Genomic DNA, 24,717 nt, shown 5'->3' with positions numbered 1-24,717 from the left:
CTGCCACATGTGGTTCAGTATCAGACTTGTTGCAACTGGCTTCATCACTTCTGTTCCTATCTTCATGATTAAATTTTCAGTGCTGCAAAACGTTGGCTTATTATTACATGTTGGTAGACCATAACTGTTACAAGCTTGAAATAATTGGCGAAATCAAGACAAAGGAAACATGTGAAACACTAGCTACCACAGATGATTATGGGTACTCATGCCAAGCAATGGCTGGCAGCCACTTAGTGTCAAAAGGCTGCTGTGCCGTTGATGGGGTTAGTATGCGACAGTAGAAAGCAGTACTTTTTGGGGCTATGCCATTGTGTTGTTTAGTTTGAATACTTTGACATTTCACAAAGTGACAGATGCGATAACAAGTGGCATTCATTTCTGTATGAAGTGATTTGAAATTCAGGGCTCTGTGTCATAATGCTGGTGCCTGTAGTGAATGGAATTTGTTGTCTTGTATATAATTGTAGACCATATTTTTAAACACCATACAGTACAGGCCATTGTTTATTTGGTTATGGTTTATTTAGTGATGCTGTTAATGGCTCAGACTGTGTCACATTGAATGATACAATGATTTGAAAATAAAAAATTGTAAAAGATAAAGAAGGAAGTGGTCATTACCTAATTGGGTTGCCAACCTGAAATTTTTTGGGAGGGGTTGTCGAAAACCACGAGAGTCCCAGTTTGGATATTTGAACTGGGCACCTCCTTGGTTTGTTAGAAGCAATACCACTTGAGCCATCTTGCTTGCTGAGAAGTCTCATCATAATAGTAATGATAGGCTCTGCCATAGCTCAGGTGGTTAGTCCCTGGCTTACCACCACAACAGCCCGTGTTCAATCTCAGGTCAGGTCATATGGGATTTGTGATGGACAAAGCTTTTCTGGGAAGGATTTTCTCAAAGTATTTTAGTTTCCCCTGCCAATTCTCATTCTAGCAACCTCTTCGCATTAATCAATCATCCACGCTGCATAGACTCACTGCTGACAATCTTATTAAATAAGCAACTTTAAAAAATGGTAGTGATGGTCAGTATTGAAAGGAGCAGTAGATATCTATGAACCAAGATAGCTCAGTCAGTATAGTGAATAGACTAGAGGCTGTGCAATATAGGAATTGGTTTTCTTATGGCAAGGCAGATTTTTTTATCTTCCACAGCCTCCAGACTGGCTGTGGGATCCATGTAACCTTCTCTCCAGTGTATACTGGGGGTTTCTTCCCTGAAAATTAAATGGCTGGGACATGAAGTTGACCACTGACCTTCTATTCCCAATAGTGGGTATGAGGAGCTACATCTCCACTCCCCAATACTTTTTCATGGCATGTTGTCTAATTAAGCACAGGAACAACTTTACCATTTTAGTAGCAATCTGAATGATTGTGTGTCCTACAAATAAAATTCTTGTGATGGATGTGTCATAACAGTGATGTCATGTGTGCATGTGTTTATTGCAGGAGAGTGGAGACAAGCTGATTGCTGCTGTATCGCAGACAAGAGCCTGGCCTGTCAGTCCTGTTCGTTGCCTGGCATGGCACCCACACTGCACCAAGCTGGCTGTTGCAGCTTGGGATGATTCAGTTCATGTGTACAGCTCAAACACATTCCTCACACCCATTCTAAAGTGCAAGAGTCAGCGTGCTGTGTCCTCTATGGCATGGAGGTTTGAAATAACTCTGCTATATTTGTATTTCACTCATTAAAAGTATAATTTGAGAGCTTAGGGGTTGGTATAGTAATATTATTAAAGAGAACAAATCTTTGAACTCTAGAGGTCAAACTGAGAAATACTGAAATTCTGTGTGGCTAATAAAATTAGTTGCATTTGTGATGAAATTAAGAATGTTAAATTTGAAGAATACCTGCTACCATTCAGTTCAGAATATTTTTGTCTTCCTATATCCTCTTAAAAATGTAAAAACTTAAAATGGGACTGTAGAACGCTATGAGGCCAGGCTTCCCTCTGTGTCAGAAACACAGCATTGCTCGCATGGTGTTTGTAATGTGTTTAACAATCACATTGAAGTGAACAAGAATGATTATCAGTCAAAATATGAAGCCTGTTGTCCTTGATATAACCACTCTCATTCACTTCAGTATGTCTGTTAGTGTGTCACAAATGCTTCATTTCTGACACTGATAATAATCCTGGCATAATTCTGATTGTTGCTTTTGTATGGGGGAAAGAATAAACACAGAGAATGTTTGAGAACAGGTGTTCAGCAGAATATTAGGATGCAGGAGAGAGGAAGCAGATTACTGGGAGGAAGGGCACAAGGAAGAGAAAGAAGCTGCCACATACAGGGCGATACATAGCCAGCACATTTACCACATGGTTAGCCTGTTTCTGATCCCCAGTCTGAAGCAGCATTTAGATATGGCCAACCCAGTTTCCCCTAAGTTTCTGGCAACATTGTAATGGCACACTCTGGGCACAATGCATTCCATTAGAACAGAGCTGCCATATCAGCACAGCATAAGGAGGATGACTCTCCAGGTATCTACACTGGTAGGTGATGTTAACAGCACCATGCCAAAGAGGAGAGTGAGTATGCAACAGGTGGAGTAGATGGGACTTCAGTTTTCTTGTTCTGTGTCATGGCAGATTATTACAGGAGGTGCAGAAAATTACTTAATGATGAGTTTCATAATTTGTAAATAAGATCTAAGAGTTTGTGACAATGATACATTAATACAAATATTATGTTTCTGGACATTAATCATCTTCCTGTTTTTATTCAAAACACAGTGTTTCAGAAACTGGATTCTGTCTCCATCTTCAGGTGAAACCTACTCAATTGGACCCAATTGATAGAGCTAGTCCCTATCTCCAGAGTAGGTTTTAGCTGAATGTGGAGACAGAATCCAGTTTCCGAAACTGTGTCTTTTAAATAAAAACAGGATGATGAATAATGTGCAAAAACATAATATTTGTATTCATAACTTGTATCTGTTAGATACTATTAGGATGGTTACATTAAGGAGGCTGAGGTGGGTGGCCATGTGTCATGCATATAAATTTCTATTCAGAAAATTTGAAGGTAAGGGACCATTTGGAAGCACTAGACATAGATGGGAGCATAATATTAAAATGGGTGTTAAAGAAAGAGGATGGAAGCGTGTGGACTGGATTTATCTGGCTTAGGATAGGGGCTAGTGGAATGCTCTTGTGAACATGGTACTGAACTTTGAGGTTCCATAAAGTGCTAGGAATTTCTTGACTAGGTGAACAGCTGTTAGCTCTTCAAAAAGAATTCTGCTCCATGAAGTTTGTTAATTGTTGATAAAATTAATTGGAGGAGGCTGCTACATTTCAATGATACATGTCAATTTGACACTTATATAGGGTGTTCTGTTTTCATCCACTAGGCCACTGTCTGCATCGGAGCTGGCAGTAGGCTGCGAGGGAGGGGTGTTTGTATGGCAGCTGGACCCAAACTCAGTTGTGACCAGACCCTCCATGAGTTGTGCCACTGTGCTACAGAAACTTCACCACTCACCTGTCACCAGCATCACCTGGAGCCCACAAGGAGATGTACTACTGACAGCTTCTGCAGCTGACACTGCTATGTATGTGTGGGATGTGGCCATGGAGAAATCTGTGGCTCTGAGACGTGTGGGTGGTGGAGGTGTGTCTCTGGTCACATGGTCTCCAGATGGCTCCAAGGTGTTTGCTGCTACGACTGGCATGATATTCAGGTGGGAAGATGATGCACATAATTCTCTGGTGTTTAGCATAAATATCATAGCATGCGAAGTGGCCAAATGAATGGTTACGGACTCTCATGGTCCTGATCTGTGGAACTTTGTCTTCATGGGCAGGCACCAAAGCAGCCCAAATCCATTCAAACTTGTTTTTTTTTATATTGTTCCTGAAGTCTTTTAACTCTTTTCCCACACATGCACACATGTGTTTGCACTTACACACATCTAGTGAAGTTTCTGTTCTTATTTAAAAGATATGTGATAATATTTTCCATTTCACTGAACCAACTTTTAACCCATTTGGAATGGTGTTTAATACATTTATTCGTTAACAGCATATTACTGTTGTACACCATGCCACAACAAATAATATGTCTTCTCTTATGCAAATATATAATTTCTTTGTTGATAAAGGTGGCAAAGGCAAAGTGGCAAAGGTGAAAGCTTTTGGTTCAGAATTAGGCTGTAGACTTCTGGAAATTTTCACCTATTGACAGAAGGTTGTAACCATAGCGTATTAAAGTAGCAGTCTTTACCACCAACTCTTTATTAAACATAGTGACCAACAAAAGTTTTGATCTCTCTCAGACTTAAACACAGACTTCTTCACTATGGTTGAAGTCCCCCCCCCAAAAAAACTGTCTGTATGGCCCACTCCTGTTTGTGACAGGGTGTGGAACACAGATCGGTGGTTACCCGAGCGGTGGACTGTTGTGTCTGGACATGTACAGGCTTCATGCTGGAGTCCTTGTGGTTCTGTGCTGCTGTTTGCTACCTCAGAGGAGCCCATGGTCTATTCTCTGACATTTAGCAAGCTGGACACTGTTTTCCAGCTTGATGAAGCCTCCAAGACTGCTGTTCCTGTCGTGGATTTGACTGAGGTGGAATTAGAAGAAGGGCAGAGGTGAGTTACTCTCAGAATGCATGATGGTTTGTCATTTTCAGGTTTACATGTCTCTGTAAAGTTGGTTGGTTCTACTGAATTTCTATTGCTTAAAACTTAGTTTCAGCACTGCCATTGAGTAAGTTGGCTCAAGTGGTAACATTTTGGGCTTATATTCAGGAGATGTCCGATTTGAATTTCATCTGGAGCACCAACTGTCCTGACTGTTTTTTTCCTCAATCTGAAATAATGGCAACAAGTGACTGGCTACAGCCTGGATAACAGAGGAATCAGAGTTCAAGTTCCAGTAGGGTCAAGAATTTTCTCTTCACAGCATCCAGACTTGTTCTTGGGCCCACCCAGCCTCCTATCCAATGCATACGGGGAGTGATTTCTCAGGGGGGCAAAGCAGCTGGGGTGTGAAGCTGACTCCTCACCTCTAACTTGTGCCAAGGTCAAAAAATATGGATCTATACATACACTCCCCCATACGCTTTTATTGCGTAGTACTTAATTAGTTACACACAGTAACAGCTTTACCTATTTTTAATTGTTAAATGAGGTACAAATAAATAAATTCTCAATTGCTAATATGTGAGGTGGTATTAGAAAGTACTTTGACTGTTATTGTTGTAACTGCCTAGATGAAAGAGAGGGGAGGCCAAGGTCACTCTTCTGCAAGCCTGTTGCATTAGTCTGCCACGTGACATCGTGCTGTGAACATGCACTGTTTTTACCCAAGTGCTTTTACGACTTCATGTTTCATTTCATCTGCAATGGATGGTAAAATTGAGCAGCGTGTCTGCATCAAGTTTTGCATGAAGCTCGGCAGATCGGCTAACAAAACTCTTCAAATGCTTCATGAGGCTTTTGGAGAAGATTCTTTAAGCTCGACAGTGGTTTCTGAATGGCATTCACATTTCAAGGCCAGCTTAGTGTCAGTTCAAAATGATGAACATTCAGGGCGACCAGCACCAGCAAAATGACAGAAAAGGTTGGAAAAATTCAAGAACTCATCCATGAAGACCGTTGCTAAACAATCTATGAGCTTGCAGACACCGTTGGCATCAGTTATGGAGTTTTCCAGGAGATCTTAACAGAAAATATGAACATGCACTGCATTGCTCCTTCATCACAACAACGCACTCACCCACATGTCACTAAAAACCACACAGTTTGTAACCAACAACAACATGGTTATTGTTCCCATCCTCCCTCCTTACTGGATTTAGCCTTTTGTGATTTCGCTTTGTTCCCCAAATTGAAAATGAAACTAAAGGAATGTTGTTTAACGTTTAGAAACAGTATCTGACACCCAAAGGGAATTGCAAGTGGTACTTGACAACATTAAGGAAAATGACTTCCACGGTGCATTTGAAGCATGAAAAAATAAGATGGCATTGCTGTATATGTTCCCAATGAGACTATATTGAAGGAGATGGGAGGCAAAGTTGAGTACTTTAAGCCGGTATTTCATTTTTGACCTAGTCTTGGAACGTTCCGATAGCACCTCTTAAGTTCAACAGGGAAGTTATGAAGGATGAAAGTAGGCAGCATGTTGCAGTCAACATGGAATGGTGGATGTGCCATATTTGATGAGTAATGTTTCCTGTCTTGTGTATGTTTCAGAGTGGGCGGTATTGTCACATCACTGGCATGGGATGCCAGGGGGCAGCGCTTGGCTGTGCTCTTCAAGAAAACAGATCTTGTAGCCGTATTCTCAACAGAAATACATGCTGTGCTACAGGTGTCCCCATGGTAACTACGTGTACACACATGGTTGAATAGTGTCACTGTCTGTGAACTCGGATATTCCAAAATGACCTCAGTTTCACTGAAAGATATGTTGCCTAAGGAGGTAATATTATCATCTCAGTGCAAGTCTGCCTGTGTCTACACATTTCAACCAATTGATTTTCTCTGATAAAAATAAGTAAAGCTATCCATGTAACAGGCCGTGGAGGCGTATAGGGTTGTGAGATGTTGAGGTTCCCACATTTTCTAGACGGTTGGCTCACAGATGGCGGTGAGGTTTGTCAGCCTTATGCGCTGGCCCTNGAGAACCGTGAAAGGTGTAGATCAGGATAGTCAGTGTCTCGTCTGAGATTTGAGCCATGTACCTCCTGAATACAATTCAGAAGCTTTATAACCTGGCCACTGGTCATCCTGTTTAGCAAGGACCCAGGCCTCTGCTCTATATGCCAATACTGACCTTATCAAGGTTTTGTATATTGCCACTTTCATATTTCTAGGGAGGATCTTAGATTTCAAATGTTTCCTAAGTCCATAATGACCTTTGTTAGCCATAGTTAAATGTGTTTTTATTTCCACCATTCTATTATTTTCTCTGTTGATGTTAGAACCCAGGTACCTGAAGTCATCAACTCTATGGAAGACATATTCACCCAGAGACAATGATTTGGGGGAGTTTTCTTTGCTTCCACTATACATATATACCTTCTTCTCTTGATTAATCTCCAGTCCCATTTTGTGTGCTGATTTTTCAAAGGATGTAAAATTTTCTTTAAGACCTGTCATAGGGCAAGACATGATGTCAGTCATCTGCGTAGGCCAATATCTGAATAGATTTTGAGAATATAGTCCCTCTAGTCTGNTGCCAACTTAACTTTTGGGAACAACCAGAATTCTGGTGAATACGGAGGATGATCAAGGACTGGGATCCCTTTTCTGGCCAAAAAATCATGCACGATCTTCGATTTGTGGGGTGGGGCATTGTCGTGGAGGACTTAACNATTTAACTTTTGCCATTTTCATTTGATCCAATTTTATGAGCTTCCTTAGGATTCCACATTTCTCCATCGCACTATATACAGTATAGTCTTCTACAATTTATACTATCATATGCTGCTTTGAAATCTGTGAATAGATGATGTATGCCTATTTGAAATTCAACTGTCTTATCTATTATCTAANCAAGGTGTGTCTGGAGAAATTCCAAACTGCATCAGTTTTCAGCAGAATTTTGAAGAAGGAGCATGCCTCACCATTGTAAGTATGATTCACAGGTTCCATGCACTAAGTATGATTGATTGATTTGCAGATTAACACCAACTTTGCATGCTGCAGAGACTGTTATTGGTTTGCAGGATATGAGGTTCTCACAGCAGTGACTGTGAAGATTACTGTCATCTTGGGTATGATGCTATATAATCTGTGTTCAGAATGAAAGCTGTAAGCAGCAGATTATTCCGAAACAATAACAGTCAACCATGCTACAGGATGGCATATCCTAGAAGACAGAAGTTTTCATTGGTTTACTTTTTGGGCTTTATATTATAGCATGTATAGCTGTTGCTAATCAGTGATCATGAAATGAGCAGTTATACCAGACCAGTTANAAAGATCATCAAATTATCCATTCCATCATGCTAATATATCTTGTGGATCAGATATAATATTGTCGCGTGTTGCCTATGCAGCACAACAAATAACTTCACGTGGGTCTTGGATTTAGCAAATATTTATTGAATGCTCACTTGTTATACCAGACCAGTTACTGGGCAACAGCTTGGTAAACACATTCCTGCAGTAACAAAAAAACAGTTAGCATATGAAAATGAAGATTGTTGCCCGTGTAGTCTGCGCCAAGTTGTTAGAAAGAAGAGAACTGGGGAAACCAAGTCAATTGATAGTTGGCAGTCAGTTCTGTATTGAACTTGAGCACAGAAGTAGAGGAATAGCCATCGTTAACATTCGTTACCAGAAAACGTCTAGTGAAAACATTGCAGAGGAATAGCCATTGTTAGAAGCTGTTACCAGGAAATGTCTAGTGAAGACTCTGAAGACTTAATGTTTGCAACAGTGATTTGTAAAGTGTGGAGATAGTGATAGTGTTATAGTTATTTGTAGTTACTACCTGTAAGTGGCCAGTAAATTTATCCACCAATCCAAACCCCATCTATAGTCACACACACAATGCAAATATTTATTGAACGCTCACTTTTACACACTCGACTCTTCAATCTTCAACTGTACTCAGCGACGGGTGGAGCTACACTCGCTTCGATGTCGGCTATCTAAGACTGACTCATTACACAATGCTTCTAACAATTTGTTGTAACCATGGAGACTCACTGTTAGAATTACCATGGAAGTAACCCTTCTGAATTCCAAACACATGACAGAATCCTGGGTCTGGTCAAGTGGGATTTATGGTGGACAATGTGGCGCTGGGGCAGGTTTTCTCCGAGTACTTCGGTTTCCCCTGCCAATCTTCATTCCACCAATTGCTCCACAATCACTCTCACCTATCATCTGGGGTGGTACAATAGGCCAGAAGTGGCTGCAGTACAAGGGACTTAGTCCCACGCCACTAGCAATAAAAAAAAAATACCAACAAGAGAATGTACATTTTTACAGGCATGGTCCAGTGGGCGTGTGCAGTACTTCCCATTGCTGCATACAGATCTCAAATCTGAACGAAAGATCCTCCAGGAGACTGGTCGTAGTCCAGACTACTCATTGAAGAATATCTCTCTCACATCTACTTTCAGGTCTCCATGATCCATTTCATTCGATTTGGCAACAAAAAATTTTGTATTATCAGTTGGTATGTGATTCAGACTAGAAATAAACACTTGTAACTATTTATACTGGAGCAAGTTGTATTTGGTACATGTGTTCCACAAGCAGACACAGTTTCTTTCATTAACTAATGACTTATTTATCAGGATTATTGGGCTTTTGGACCTTGTCCATCATCTGATGTTCTAAAGAACAGGACATGATCCAGTGATTTGAGGTTAGCTCCTTCTAACAGACCCAACAGAGTAGGATCTCCCACCCCCACGCCTGAGGATGAAAACAGATTCAGTTTCGGAAACATTTTATTCTTTAGAATGTTGGATGATGGACAAAGTCCAAAACCCCAGTAATCCTTAGTGTTTACACAATTGTCTGAACCCTTCTGAATCTACTAATATTATATGCATGACCAACTGCATAAGCTTCTAACTGCAGTATGTGTTACAACATATGCCTTAGTCCAGATCCCTAGCTCTATATTCTGCCACACATGATTCACTAATCAGTATTTTGGCTCTTCATTTCAAATTATATTAATTTCTTTCCTGGCAGTTATGTGGCTTTCAGATGTATCCAAATTGAATGCATGTTTTTGATCCTAAATTATAACTTAATATTTTGGCTTCTACCTAAAATCTCTTTCTTAACTTAATTTCTCATTTAATTAATTTTATATGAATATTCTGAACTTCTATCTCCTTCTGTTCCATGTTCTTTATGACTACCTTCAGGTCAGTAGAGATAATCCAGGAACTTGTAGCAGTTAAGGTAAAGTTATCCCTGTGCTTAACTAATAAAGTACTACGCCTTGAAGACATATGGGGGTGTGCATATATAGATCCACATTTTCTTGACCTTGACATTAGCTGGAGATGAGTGGTCAGCTTTACACCCCGGTTGCTTTACCCCTGGAGAAAGAGCCCCCAGTACTCATTGGATAGGAGGTTGGGTGGATGCCAGAGCCCATCTGGACACTGGAGAAGAGAAAATTCTTTACCCTACTGGAAATGGAACTCCGACCCCTCGGTCGTCCAGCCCATGGCCAGTCACTATATCGACTATGCTATCCTGGCTCCTACACTTGTGGCAGTTACCTGTACAGAAGTCTGCCTGAAAAATTGAGAAGTTTGGACTAGCCTTAGCAACAACTGGGTGGACAACACTGTTCTTGCAAGTGTTCCTTTTCTGTCTCTTCTGAAATTATTACATGAGATACTGGGTTATCACTTATTGATATGTTCAGAAAGACTGAAATAATGTGTGACCTACTGCAGAATATTTGAGTTGCATAGTTGTGACTGATCTGAAGTGCAGAGTCCATAGGCTGGATCACAGTTGATGTGACAGCCCTACAGCAACATTTTCGGATGAGTTCATTTTAAAGTGCCAAAATTATATTTCTGCGCACATAATTTCGAAGTTCCTGGTCATGTAATACAAAGTAAATTTTAAGACTGGAATTTTGCATACTTATGGTTCATCTTTGTTCTATGTTATATTTTTGTTCTACAACTTTATTTGACATTTTGTTTATAACCAGCCAGTAAAGTCTGAGGTATACTTGTGTATTCCACTTCCCAAATATTCTGAAGTATCAGCATCTTTTAATTTTTCTCTATTTTACCTTTATCTTGTAGAGTCTAGCATTCTGTGTAACCACTATTTTCTTTAGATTTTGTAAAGCTTGTATTTCTTAAATGGTTAACATTTTCTTTTTTGCACATGTATATATTTTACAGTTTAGCAAGAATGAGCTCATTACTTTCATTAAATCACTTGGCCTACACACAGACCTTCAAAATATATACTTCATGTAAGAAGTTCTGGAAAATTATGATGGCAGATGTCAGACTAGTGAGTTTAAATTTTTTTGTTGGACATTTTTCAGTTCAATGAGAACCATATCATTATTTTGATCAAATCACTTGGCATACACACAGACTGACAAAACACGCACTTTATGCAGTTATTTCTAGAAAATTATAATGCTAATGTTGAGGTGAACTTTAGGCTTAAATTTGTGCAATAATTGTGCCATTTAGTTTTCTGATACCTGAATGATGTTGAACATAACGTGGAATATTCACCATGTGCTGGAGGAATTGCCTTGCTTGATAAGTCATCTCTGCCATCATGGTTTGGCTGCAGTTCTCGCTGCATTATAAGTCACAGACTTGCATGCTTGTTAAGTCTGTGCTCTTCTGGATTATGATATCAAATAGTTTTATGGACAGGTTTCGACATTTCAGAGGAACTTGCTGCCTCCATCTTCAGGGTTGAAGCATGTAGGACCAGAAATAGGCTTGGTTATTATGTAGGTAAGTTATTTTATTATTATTTTTATTATTTATTTATTTATTATACTGCAATTGGGTTTTAGCCCGGTGGCAGTAGTACACAACAGGACACAACAGACAAGTAACACACAGTAAGTTATGAGGAAGTGGTCAGTAGAATCAGGGGGAAAGGGGCACAGAAAGGAACCAACGGGAAGAAATGAACAAAAGCTGGAAAACAACGCCCTTGTAAGGGATTCATTAGTATTTTTTGTTGCAGGTGGGAAATGGAATGGTGAGGGAGAATGGACCTTTCCAATAACCGTAGTGTATAAGGCAGTAGTCATAGGACCCCATGAGAAGGTGCGAAGAAAGAAAATAATCCTGTTTCTGAATCTATACACTTTAACCCTGAAAATGCGGGCAGTGTGTCCCTCTGAAACCTTGGTAGCTGCACACAAAACTGCAGAGAATGACAATCTCAATAGACCCTGATCTGAAAACCTCAAGAATTATATAATTTTATACGATTATTAGGAATCTGCTTCATATATTCACAGTCCTATCATGGCAGTCAATATTGAAGGAATATAAAATACACATTTGAAGGAGCTCTTCTAAGTAAGCATTTTATATGAATATGTGGAAGAGACTACTGTTGACATATCCACCTACCAGAAGAGTTAGTACCATCTTGCTACCAGCACTTGTAGTGCTCTGTTGGCACACTGTGTAACTATAACCTTATGCGGTATCATTACAATTTTATTGTAGACATAGTGTGTGTTTTGGATTCGCTCTATTGCTACACTGATTTGGAATCCAGGTTACGAATTTCTTAATGTATTTGCACACTGGAAGACCAATAAGGTAAGTGGCGATACATTATGTTGGGAGATACCTGTATATGTGAACAGTGATTTCCTTATTTAAAGCAAGCTAAATCAGAGCTGAAGAGCATCTACCATCAAAGCAGACATTTAAAGCCTGGCGAAACTTAAGCAGTGCAAGGTATTGATCCTTCAATTAGCAGGAGTGTTTGTAACTAAAAATATGCAAAGCAAATTATACTTTTTTTGAATTGCTTCATTTTTGGTCCGTTACACTATCAATCACAAAGTCAATAGAAGGTCCGTCGAGTGTAACAATGTTTTTAGGTCACTTCTTTATCACATTTGCCTTACATGTTTCGGTTTAATAAAACCATCATCAGAGGCATATATTACAAACACATGAAAACACTGGCGTTGTTTAAATGCACACAGTATATGCTGCGTGGACGCTGCTACAGTTGTCGATGTGTAAAAGCACAACACTTACTAGGAAAATTGAATGCACGTTCAACTCTCGCATTCCATTCGAAATTACCCTCAAATTAAACCGTCAATGTTAAAATATTTAAAAGTTTAAAACATTTGAAGTAAAATGTTAGGCTCCTCCTTGTTAATTCATCCCGAAGATGGGAGAAGTCAGCTTGAGGTTGTGTATGCTTATGGTCAGATGTTTCCTATGCGTTGTGTGTTGTGTACTGTACACAACACACAACGCATAGGAAACATCTGACCATAAGCATACACAACCTCAAGCTGACTTCTCCCATTTTCGGGATGAATTAACAAGGAGGAGCCTAACATTTTACTTCAAATGTTTTAAACTTTTAAATATTTTAACATTGACGGTTTAATTTGAGGGTAATTTCGAATGGAATGCGAGAGTTGAACGTGCATTCAATTTTCCTAGTAAGTGTTGTGCTTTTACACATCGACAACTGTAGCAGCGTCCACGCAGCATATACTGTGTGCATTTAAACAACGCCAGTGTTTTCATGTGTTTGTAATATATGCCTCTGATGATGGTTTTATTAAACCGAAACATGTAAGGCAGATGTGATAAAGAAGTGACCTAAAAACATTGTTACACTCGACGGACCTTCTATTGACTTTGCAAATTATACTTATTTATGTTTAGGCACACTCTTCAAGCATGTATGTTATATAAGTATTAATTTGCTGTTTATAAAATATTTTGTTTTCATTTGTTGATATGCCTGTAATTTGAGTTCGTTGTCACTGAGCAAGTAAGGGGGATGATAACTGAGTTGTGCATCTGTTTTACTCCCTGAGCTTGCATTCAGACACCCTGCCCATATGGGGAGCATTGTAAACAATCAGCCAGAATCAGAGTACCTGTGCACTTCCAATTATATATGTCCTATTAGTGTGATGCAATTTATGTAGGCCCTTCAAGTGGACTGCAATTTGTAGAGAATCTAAAAGTGCATTGCTATTAATGAAGTTTACAAGTGCTATGTGTTTGATTAAAGAGAGCTAATTATACAGGGCGAATCTAAAATGTTTGGGCAAACTTTGAAGATGAGTTGCATATACCAAAACAAGAAAACAATTTTTTATAAATGTGGATCTGCAAGTGCCTCCTTTCCAAGTTAACAGCACTGAAAAGACAGACAAGAAGTGCTCAAAATGCCCTTCACGAGGCTTAGGATGTGGCTGGGCATGTCTCATCATGGACTTTCAAACACATTCAGGGCACCTAGGTAGTTGTGGATAGTCTGACAGATGTTCACAATGCGCTGGTGAAGTGTCTCCACATGAAAAACAACAATATATAATGTCTTTTTGTGCCCCCACAGGTAGAAATACAGAGGATTCAAATCAGGTGAGTCTGGAGGCCACACAATGGGTCCTCTATCCAGCAGTTATGATGGGTAATGTTGGGGACATCTTGTACAGCATGGCTGATATGTGCTGGAGCACCATCATGCATGAACCACATGCATTCGCCTGCCGCCAGTGGCACACTTTTTAGTAGATCAGGCAAACCATTTAACAGGAGATATTAGTGGTAGCCTGTAAACTGACATGGCAAAAAAATGCAGTCATACCAGCCAGTCATCCACAATACCTACCCAAATTTCAATGCAGAACTTACTGGTGTCTAAACTGGAGTACATCATTAGAATTGCCTTCTCCCCAGTAGTAATGGTTGTGGAAGTGTATGATTGTGTCTGTATTAAAACCTCCCTCGTCTCAAAAGAGAACTCACACATTGTTGAAAAGCCATAGGCACAAAGTTTCTTGTGCTGGGGATTTAGCATGCTTGAAAGCCTGGGTTCACTGTAATTTGTATGGGTATTGCAAATTCTCACTCAGTACTCTAGAGACAGTCTCTTTAGCAACATTTATCTCTAATGCTGTTTGTTGCGTTGTAATATCCGGATTCTCTTTATCAGGTCCAGGGGGCGCTCCTCAATATTAAGTATCAGGATGGATCTTTCTTGCCCCCATTTTAATGCTCCACGCTTTCTAAGTTGATGATCAATGGGGGAAAGGTTTTATGGTTTGGATGATGTTGGCATGGGAACATTTTCTGGTAGGAGCACACAGCTCTCCAACCATTGCCATTTGCACGGCCATGCATGAGGTATGTCTGCCAGTTCGTTAAATGGCTATACATCTGTATATTGTTGTTAATATTCACTGGTGAATGCCTTGTATATGAAAAAGGTCTGAATGCTAAGTATCGTGGGTAACACTTTTGCGCTGGATCTATGCCCTATGTTGGTAAAATGTGAGGGTTGTGCAGACTGACATGTAAAAGGTTGTGTATTTGGAGGAGCTTTGAAGTTTAAATTATAATACACTGCAGTAACTACAATACTGGAAACTGAAAAAAAGTATTTTATGCAGCTTTCAAACAGGTTGTGAGCAAAGGGTTGAAGGGGTTGAATACGGCGTATTGGGAAAGGAGCTAATCATCTTACCGACTGAGCTCTTGGCAGGGGTTGTATGTCTTCTTTTGCCGTGACATTGCTTGAGTTGCCCATCTACTGTTACCAGAGGTTAGCAGCGATGGCAACGATTGGAGCCCGCGGTCCAAATCGTCCAAATTGTCACAATGGCGGCGGAAGTGTTGAATGATATAATTTGTCGCAGGATATCTGTAGATGATTTAATTGCATGGTTGACAACAGATCAAATGGTAATTGTAGCAGAGGAAACCGTAATATTTGTCGGTATAATATGATCGCAGTAATTAAAATGTGTTGTACGGTAGGAATTCTGGTGAACACAGTGCCCACGGAAACTATATTTTCAATTTGTATTATATTATGTAAGCTTTGAGGTTTTCACGGCGGTGACTATGAAGAAAGCAGTCTTACACGGCGCTACATTCCAGAAGACTGCTTTCTTTATATTATATTTGTAATTGTAGTCCGAATTGTCGAAACTAACTTTAGCCTAGTATTTCACGTTGCTTTAAATTATTTAACCACGTGGAACATATCGGAATTATATGGATCTTAATTCAGAAGCGTTATGAATGAAACGCAGAACCAAGAAACAAATAACTTCTAGAACCAGTTGTCGGTATCAGGCCAGTTCCACGTGCCACTCTAGAAGAATGGAAAATGTTGATGTTACAGTAGTAGTGGTAAATTATATTATATTTAAGCATCCTGTTACATTCCACGCTTCTATATGTATAATACAAACTCCGTCGCAAATGTAACACTTTATTGTAGTTCTTGTTCCACTTCTTTCACACTGCATGTTTCGGCCGCAACCAGCCATCATGAGGTATATTTCACTTCACGTAGCTGTCGCACTGCATTCAATATTAATATTTAAACTCCAGATTGCCAATTGTTCATTGCTCTGTCATCAGTCGGTATCTGATAGTCCAGAATTCCCCTTGTCAATTTTTGTCAGTTATGTTTAAAATCTTAATTAATATTCATATGTCGATTGGTTTAAAATTTTAAATTCTCAATTTAGCTTTAATATTTAAAATTTAAATTTAGATTTAAAATCACAATCACAGAGATACCTGCTCTATGCTTATTTTGATTTTAAATCTAAATTTAAATTTTAAATATTAAAGCTAAATTGAGAATTTAAAATTTTAAACCAATCGATGTATGAATATTAATAAAGATTTTAAATATAAAAAATTGACAAGGCAAGTTCTGGAATATCGGATACCGATTGATGACAGAGCAATGAACAATTGGCAGTCTGGAGTTTAAATATTAATATTGAATGCAGTGTGACAGCTACATGAAGTGAAATACACCTGATGATGGTCGGTTGGGACTGAAACATGTAGTGTGAAAGAAGTGGAACAATAACTACAATAAAGTGTTACATTTGTGATGGAGTTTGTAGTATACATATAGAGGTAAGTTATTTATTTTGAACTTGCGTTGTTGACAAGCATGTCAGCAACAATTATTCTTCAATTCAAATGCAGCCAACACTGAACTGCAGCAAGAAAATAGGAACATGTGACAAATGCACCATTCTCTACTTTAGCACAAGATGAGAGTTGTGAATTTTGTTCCACTATACCTTAATTGAAACAAAAGTGATACAGTAACAACAAGTAGTTACTTTGTGAATTCTGTTTTACTATACTAAAAGTAACTGAAAATACAATTAAAATGGAACTAGGATCCTGTGAACACAGTAAAGAACCTTTGGGCCCCATAAAATGGTGGGAAGTTCTTGAGTAGCTGCACAATTGGCGCCTTGACAAGAAGTGCTCAGCTCCATAAATGAGTGACTGTCCGTTGTTGCTACCTTTCAGAGTAAGAACGTCATATGTGTGCTTGTCATAGTATTCTGAAAGACAGCCAGAATTATTTTATAGAAGAATGGTCATTGTGCATTATTTGGATAAGAAAATATACACAGGATTAATTGTTTCCAAGGACTGTGGTTATCTACTTTTCAGGCAGGGACATTCCATGTCCAATTCGTACAAGAAGTACAAGATTTAACTTGACCCCTCGAATTTTAATGAAATGTTGTGAGGTACAGTCATTCATGTGGGTGAGTTATGCCCATTTTTTAGGCAAGTATGTACAAACGTTTCTGATTTATTGATATTTAAAGTTATTAAGTGCCGTTTATGGTTATACTTTATGTTTTAAAATGCTTTTATGTCCATAATTGAGATATAAGGCTCAAATTAGTCTTTTTAAGGGAACTAAATAGTCTTTCCAATGAAATACGTATGGTACATGTACAGAAATTAATTTTTTAGGATCATTGAATTTCACCTTTAACCTTGAACTTCTCAATATATTTGAATCTTTGTAGCTTGGAATGTACACTGCATGAACCTGTTTGACATAATTTATACAAAAAAAGATACAAATCTTGCTCTCTCCCAAGAAACGACCATTCTGTGTCAAATCAACACGGGCCACAACCTGACCCCAGTGGAACTGAATTATTTTTTTGTGTGTGATTGTAGTCTAAATCTAGGCAAGTTTTCATACTGAACTTCTTTATGGCCATTAGATTTTGGAATGCATGCATCAAAACTACACACGTTTCAGCAACTGTAACGTATTCACACATCCCAATCCTGGAGTGAAATGTGAAGGGGCTGACACTTTCTGAAATTTCTTGCTGAACGTTTCTATTTGTTTCATTTACAATGAGTTTCAGAAGAGCTATATGCAAAATGTGTTGAAATATACTCATGACACTGAGTTCACCAGTGTTGAACTGAGGATCATACATACCAAAACATTTTTTTTGCAACAGGATATGAGCCTATATTTTTCCACACAAACAATTTGACACCCCTCCCAGTTCTGTGTTTATGTGTTCTTGTTCATCACTACCATTGCTACTCTCGCTGTCACTAATCACGTGGGTTTCTGAAGTCACCAGCCTTATGTAATCGCTGTCAAAAATACTATCTCCATCTGAACTAATTTCACCAGTATTTTCATCATTGAAAACTTCATTCAAAACATATACTTGTTCAACCTCTGTGAACACACGATTTGCTGACAGTGATCACCATGATATCACATTTTTATTTAGACTGACCTGCCCAGCTGCAGAAAATAAAAGGTTGTTGATACATGAACATGGAGTTCGTTCATTTCACAACAGTCCAGTGGAAACCTCATCACTCTAGATTTATTCATTCCTTATGTATGGATCAGAAAAATTAAGCTCGCAGCTGAATGTATGGCATATTTAAAGCACAGTAGAGCAATTGTCGTATGTAACATTTACGTTGAACCATGCAAATGGGTAGGAGTGGCATACTGTTCTATATGACTTTCAGTGTACAGAGTTACTGCTTGGACAGACCAGCCATTAGAACTGTATGACAATCATGGGAGAGCAGTTGAATGAATTAATGTATAAGGGGTGGGCCTTCTTGGCCCTTGCACCGCGACCACAGTGATCTATTGTGCTTTAGAAGAGCAGTTAGTGATGCTTCTGTAATTTAAAGAGATCCAGATGAAAGATAGCTCAGTCAATATAGTGACTGGGCTACAGGCTATTATTATTATTATTATTATTATTATTATTATTATTATTATTATCATTATTATTATTATTATTATTATTAGAGGGGGTGGGTTTCTCCATGCACTTAGACCAGTTATTAGTCCACTGTGCGTCCCCCTTTAATTTCTACTGTCACTATACCCTACCGGTATTGGTGCGTGCTATCAGCCCCGTTCAGCCAACGAGGTCGGCCGTTGGTACCTGATATTTCCCCCATCTACCAGAGGCATTGGAAACTACTTGGGCAGGAAATTTTTGCTTAATTTTGCTCAGAGGTCTCCTAGAGACATGAGGATCTTTTACGTGCCATAAATCTACGACACGGGACGCACGGCTTAAAGTCCCTCCCGGAGGTCTTGTTCCCTGAATTCTTCCGCCCTTAAAAATTCCACGATCTCTGCCGGGTTTGAATCCGCGTACCTTGAGTCATGAGGCGGGAACGTTACCGCTAGACTACGGAGGCCGCTTGGGCTACAGGCTAAATAACAAAGGTATTCTGGTGTCATTCCAATCAGGAGAAAGGGATTCTTTTCTTCTCCATAGCTTCTGGACCTGCTCTGGAGCTTGCCCAGCCTGTGTAGGTACTGGGGACTCTTCCCCAGTGGTAAAGTGGCTGCTGTGTGATGTTTGCCACTCACCTCCATCTGTAGTCTGGCCACAGTTTAATGATCCCTCCTGACAGTGATCAGCCCTGTTCATGTTGAAACAGCATTGGCCAACAGTTGGCCACTGAGTTCTTGGCTGCATTTGCACTCTTCACTATTTGGGGTTGAAATAAGATATGTCAAGTGCAGCGTTCCACCATAAAAATTTGGAGTTGTTACATTACGTGCAGGTTTGATCACAATCATTAAATAATGGCTGAATTGCAGTTCAGAGGTTAAGAATATGTAGAGCTATTCCTCCCGTCACCTATACATCTTCATGGTATGGTGTCTGATTAAGCACACAGACAGCTTTTCATGCCATATAAAGGAATTTTGTGCCCTTGACCCTTACTTCATAAGTAGAGTGAAATCATGTAAGTATTCTCTGTAGCAGGTGTGATAAGTTGCGTGAGTATTTGAGTGTGCCATGTTCTCTTTTGGGTAAGAACGAGGTAATGCAAATATCCGGTTCTCTGCATTTTATTGCACTATCTCTGTACTTCCATAGGTTTGTGTCACTTGCAAGCGTGAGATTTCAGAGTGTTTTTGTTCTAAGTCACTTGTAAGCAGTTGATTCCCTAAATTCAAACCTAGTTTCCCCAAAATTGGTGTTGATTGACATAGTACACACTACTCAGATGACGAATTTTCTGTCTCACTGGAAAATTTAATTTTACAGGTTGACTGCCCTGCAGCATTGGAGAATGTGAAATGCGGCAGGAAAGATTTTGTGCCTTACTTTATGAACTTCTTAAGGGAGCAGACATCAAGGTAATGTGAATAAAGATGTGCCTCCTTGGCAGCATGCTTAAAGCTCATTGGATTTGATTTGGATGTTGCCAGTTGTCAGCAAGTATGGTTGCCTAGTTGCCACCAGTGATGAAGAAATTCTTGCTGGTGACTAATTACGCACTTGACATTCAGGTGTTGGCTTTTGGAGTTCTAGGGATCTTATGTGGTCACTTACGGGACAGAGGAAATGACCATCTGCATCCAAAGATATTAAGATCAGCATAATTGGTACGTCGTAACAACCACTCTTTTAAATGTAAGAATTGTATAAACAGAAATGAAGGTCAGCTGTTTTGCATATGATGTTAGTATGTATAATATGATGATGGTAATGTTGAACAAAGCAAAGTCAACAACTAGGGTTCAGTTGTGTGTGATTTAAATGTATGTGTGCATATTCTTTGTAGTGCAGATAACTTTGTTTTGTGGTAATAATAATATGATTGGGCACTCGGGGGTGTTATGGATGGATTTTTACCTCTTGCATTCTTCTTGCTGCTATGGATGTCTGCTGTGGCGGTGTATTTGTAAAAATGTTTTGTATGATTTGAGGTTCTCATCTGTGGTTATTTGACCCTGAAAATGGAGGCGATGTGTTCCTCCAAAACGTTGGTTGCTTTCAACGGACTACGTGGCGTTGTATCCAAGAAGATAGTACTCTTCTAAATGTTTTGCATATTGTGAGGTGTAGTGTTTGTAATTTTGTAAATTGTAATTAGTTTTAATTTGTACTTACATATGTCCGTGCAACTCCTTGATGTGCAACAATATCCACATTGTGTTGTAGCTGTTTAGGGTGAAGGCGTTTGTATTCTGTTGGTGCAGGGTGTATAGTCTTCACAGCTTTACTGGCACTCTGTAGAGTGCTGTAATTAACTGTGCAGAATAATTTATTAACTCTGTGCATGTGCTTGCTTGCCCAGTTTTGTCTTGGGGCTTCCCTAGGATGTAGATGATTATGATATTGTAAGGTGACTGAAGTATGTAGTTACATGATAGTGGGTATTGGGGGGTAACAAACTGGGAGATGGAAAGGAAGGGGTGGGTGTTGTTTTGACTTTATGGAGGTGTTATTTAAATTAAGTCAAATATGGGATTCCTTGTATCTGCAAATGTGTTATTCATTTTTGATTACTAAGGTTATATGTATGAATTCTATGTAGTATGTTTAGTAAATGACATTTGATTTCATTATGAAGTATTTCTAGTGTTTCATTGATTGTGCCATGTTTGTGTCCTGCTTTGAGTATATATTAGACATACTTCAAATTTTATTTGCTTTTGTGGCATGTGTGTATTCCTTAAATCTTGTATTAAACGTTCATTCTCCTCCTTCTATGGCTCAACAGCCCGATGTCGGGCCTTGGCCTCCCTTATCAAGCACCTCCATTCCTCTCTATCCTGCACTGCTCTCTATCAGTTCCTTATGCCCATTAACTTCTTTGCATCTTCTTCCACCGCATCAATCCATCTAGTTCTTGGTTTCCCCGCACATCTCCTACCACCTATTACACCCGTCCCCACACGCTTTAATACCACGCGGTGTATGCCTCGACTAAATTCAGCGGAAAGAGTCTTATATCCCAGGGGTACACTGGTGTTGGCTCGCTTACGTCGTTTTTTTTGGATGCGGGCTCGATCGGTTAACCCCCTAGCACAGGTCCCACATGAACACCCTCACTCCCTGGCTTTTACTCACTAACTCCCTGGCTTCTACTCACTAACTAACTCCTTACCCCCGCTGCTGCTTCCAGAAACCACGTTCTTAGCCATCTCGAACTTTCCACTGGGAGGTTTTCATGACCAAATACACGGACCCCTTCCGGTCTGCACCTTCTAGAAGTTTCGATCCACAGGTCCTCCACCCCCACAGGCACGGACGAAAGGAGGTATACCTACACCCCCCCCGAAAGCAATGGACTCACCAACCTCCCTTCTGTCCCTCGTAACAAAAGGCCAGTTCAGAGGACCATGAACCCTCCGGGGCATCTCGCTTCCACAGCCAAACCCAATCGCTAAGCATAAACAGATAAGATACCTCCGTGAAGGGTGTGTACGGTTACACTATTGTACTGTATAATATTTTCTTTGGGATACGCTCCTTATCCATTCTCTGTACATGCCCAGCCCATTGCAGTCTTTTAAGCTTTATCGTCACTGAGATCTCTGGCTCCTTATATAATTTGTATAACTCTTTTATTATATCTTATTCTCCATATCCCATTCTCTTTTATTGGTCCATAAATTCGTCTTAGGATTTTCCTCTTGGAAGAATTGATGACTGATTCCTCTTTCTTGTTTAGCGTCCAACCCTCACATCCATAATAAAACACTGGTCTTATCATCATTTTATATTTTTTTGTTTTAATCGCTCGGTGTATATCCTTTGATCTAAAAACTGATAGTAACGAGAAATGTCTAACATAATCCACCATAAAGAGTCTTATTATTAGTTGTGTAAGTGTTTATACTATTAACTTTACCTGTGTTTTCCTATTTTTTTTTTACCGGTCATACATGTTACGAAATGCTATGTTGATGCTCACATTAATTGCTCTCTCCCACAAATAATACACAGATTATTGATTGTAAAGCATCTGGTTTACATGGAGTGCTACACTTCACATATCCACATCAGAATATTATTGGTATTTACAGCATAGACTTGATACACTGAAGGAAAGGTTTTCACTCATCTGTGACCTACTGCATAACTTACATTAATGTGATGCATTAATGCCCGATAGTTCTTTGTCATGGTAACCCAAAATTTCATAATTTTGAAGCTGTCATCTCACTTTTACATTAATATGGACTTCTAATTGCTGGAGACTAAATATATGAAGAAGTTGTCTTAAAGTCTAAGATCTGATTCTTCTGCAATATGCAGCATGAACTTTATGTGAGATTGCCATTTGTGTGTGAAAAGCCTGCTCCAGAGTGTGTTCTATTGGAACAGTTTTGTACTGACAGATCACTCCATGTTGCTATTGTTACCCAGTGTGAAGATACATGTCACAACAGCCTTGTATGTGAATTAACATAGGCAGGAGATGTTTCATGAAAATCATATTAATCTTTTGGTAAAGTACTGGTATGTCTGTCACTGTAGATTGTGTTGAAACCAGTAAAACACTTGCTGTTTGATTTCTTGATGTTGCAGGATCTTACAGCTGGTCAATTTCCCTGCCTCAAATAAGGTGAACAGACCATTTCAGAAAAAAAATAATGGAAAAGATCGTTTGGCTCCATTTCCCCCGAGTCAGCATGACCATGCTGATGGCAACATGGGGATGAAGGCTCTGGATGTTCCAGATGTTTCATATTCAGAAATTGAGGAGAGAAGCAAGAGGAAAACTGCATGTGTGACAAAGAGGAAGACAGCAGGAGATCCACATGACTTTGGGAAACCAATTGCACAGAGTAGCCCTGTGCAGGATCACAAACACAGCAACTCTGACACCACACGCAGATGTTTCATTTTAGAGGATTTCATTGTGAAGGGAACAAGATCTGGTAAGAAGAAGGGCACTGGAGCACAAGGACAAATGCTGCAACCTTCTGGTAGCAGGGAAAGCAAGTCACGCAAGAGAATCAATCCAACACGACTGGGTACTGAAGAATCTAAGGGTTTGTATTCATGTGCATCAGTTATGGAGTATAGGTATTTACAACAAAGCAGTCAGTCTCCAGGGATGTCTTTAGTACACATCAGTTTCATATTTTTATTAGAACTTATTTATTTTTATTCAGTGTTACAAAATCTTGTATTAATTTTAGTAGTTTATGAATTTTATTTCTTCTTGATACTCAGGTGGCAGTAAATTCTGTCATTAGAAATCAGAAAATGTAATAAAGACATGAAGCAGAGTTCCTCGGACTTGATTTCATAGTATGAAAGTGCAAAGAAAATTGGGAGGGACTGGCATTGAATTGAATATATCAGCTACTGGTCTGTTGCTGCTGATGTCAATTTTCTGGACAAACCATAAGTGCATAGAAGCTATATTAGACACTGATCATGAGGAGCATGGTCTAGAAGTATATGCAGGGAAAACTGAATGTGTGTTCTTGCCATGTCACCTGAATATAGACAGAACCATAGCACGAGTACAGTGTAACTATGGGATGCATTCCAGATATTGGGACGATGAGAACAAATGAGAATTGCATTTAGGAACAGCTTAATGTTGTAATTTTTCATCTATCACTGTTCAACACTTTTAGGGATGTTCTAGGATTTTATGATTTAATTTCATTTTTCACACTGTCTGAACTTGCTAACACTATGTTGGTAGGGCATGTTTTGGTTGGCATGTAACCAGCATCAGTTACCTTTATTAAAGCATGGACAGACTGTTAATGCTGTACATGCTTGTCAAATTGTATGTAGTTCAGTATATAGATTAAGACTAGGTGAAAAATTGTAATTAAAATCCAATTTAAAACTAAAATTAAAATAAAAATTTAGTTAGTTCCTTGTTGTAGCTGTTCCAATCTGCAGTATTGTATTCTTGCAGTTGTTCAT

At 39.2% G+C, this 24,717-nt stretch overlaps 2 protein-coding genes across 5 annotated transcripts in view; both read left to right on the top strand.

Annotated features, from left to right (window-relative positions):
* Positions 1-1,458: 1,458 nt before the first annotated feature.
* LOC111873780 (aladin) lies at positions 1,459-9,207 on the top strand (the record flags this gene model as incomplete). Its single annotated transcript, XM_033755208.1, is given in 7 exon segments — positions 1,459-1,664; positions 3,371-3,700; positions 4,377-4,610; positions 6,219-6,347; positions 7,130-7,155; positions 7,477-7,598; positions 8,970-9,207. Coding segments are annotated over 7 exon segments (1,191 nt in total), but the record flags the coding sequence as incomplete, so codon positions are not given.
* Positions 9,208-15,284: 6,077 nt separating this feature from the next.
* LOC111873788 (codanin-1) overlaps positions 15,285-24,717 on the top strand; it is a 52,088-nt gene continuing 42,655 nt past the window's right edge. For 3 of the 4 annotated variants that reach the window (XM_023868756.2, XM_023868754.2, XM_023868753.2), the window contains exons 1-3: positions 15,285-15,409; positions 20,077-20,168; positions 23,353-23,819. In XM_023868756.2, the coding sequence (XP_023724524.1) occupies positions 15,326-15,409; positions 20,077-20,168; positions 23,353-23,819 (643 nt within the window). In that variant the 5' untranslated portion in view covers positions 15,285-15,325. Of the gene's footprint in view, positions 15,410-16,516; positions 16,610-20,076; positions 20,169-23,352; positions 23,820-24,717 lie in introns of those variants that run through there. The other variant, XM_023868755.2, reaches the window with a different exon arrangement.

The sequence above is a fragment of the Cryptotermes secundus genome, unplaced genomic scaffold (genome assembly GCF_002891405.2).
Source record: "Cryptotermes secundus unplaced genomic scaffold, Csec_1.0 scaffold214, whole genome shotgun sequence".
Taxonomy (NCBI): Eukaryota; Metazoa; Arthropoda; class Insecta; order Blattodea; family Kalotermitidae; genus Cryptotermes; species Cryptotermes secundus.
Note: the sequence above shows the minus strand (reverse complement) of the source record. Positions and strands in the feature narration are given on the sequence as shown.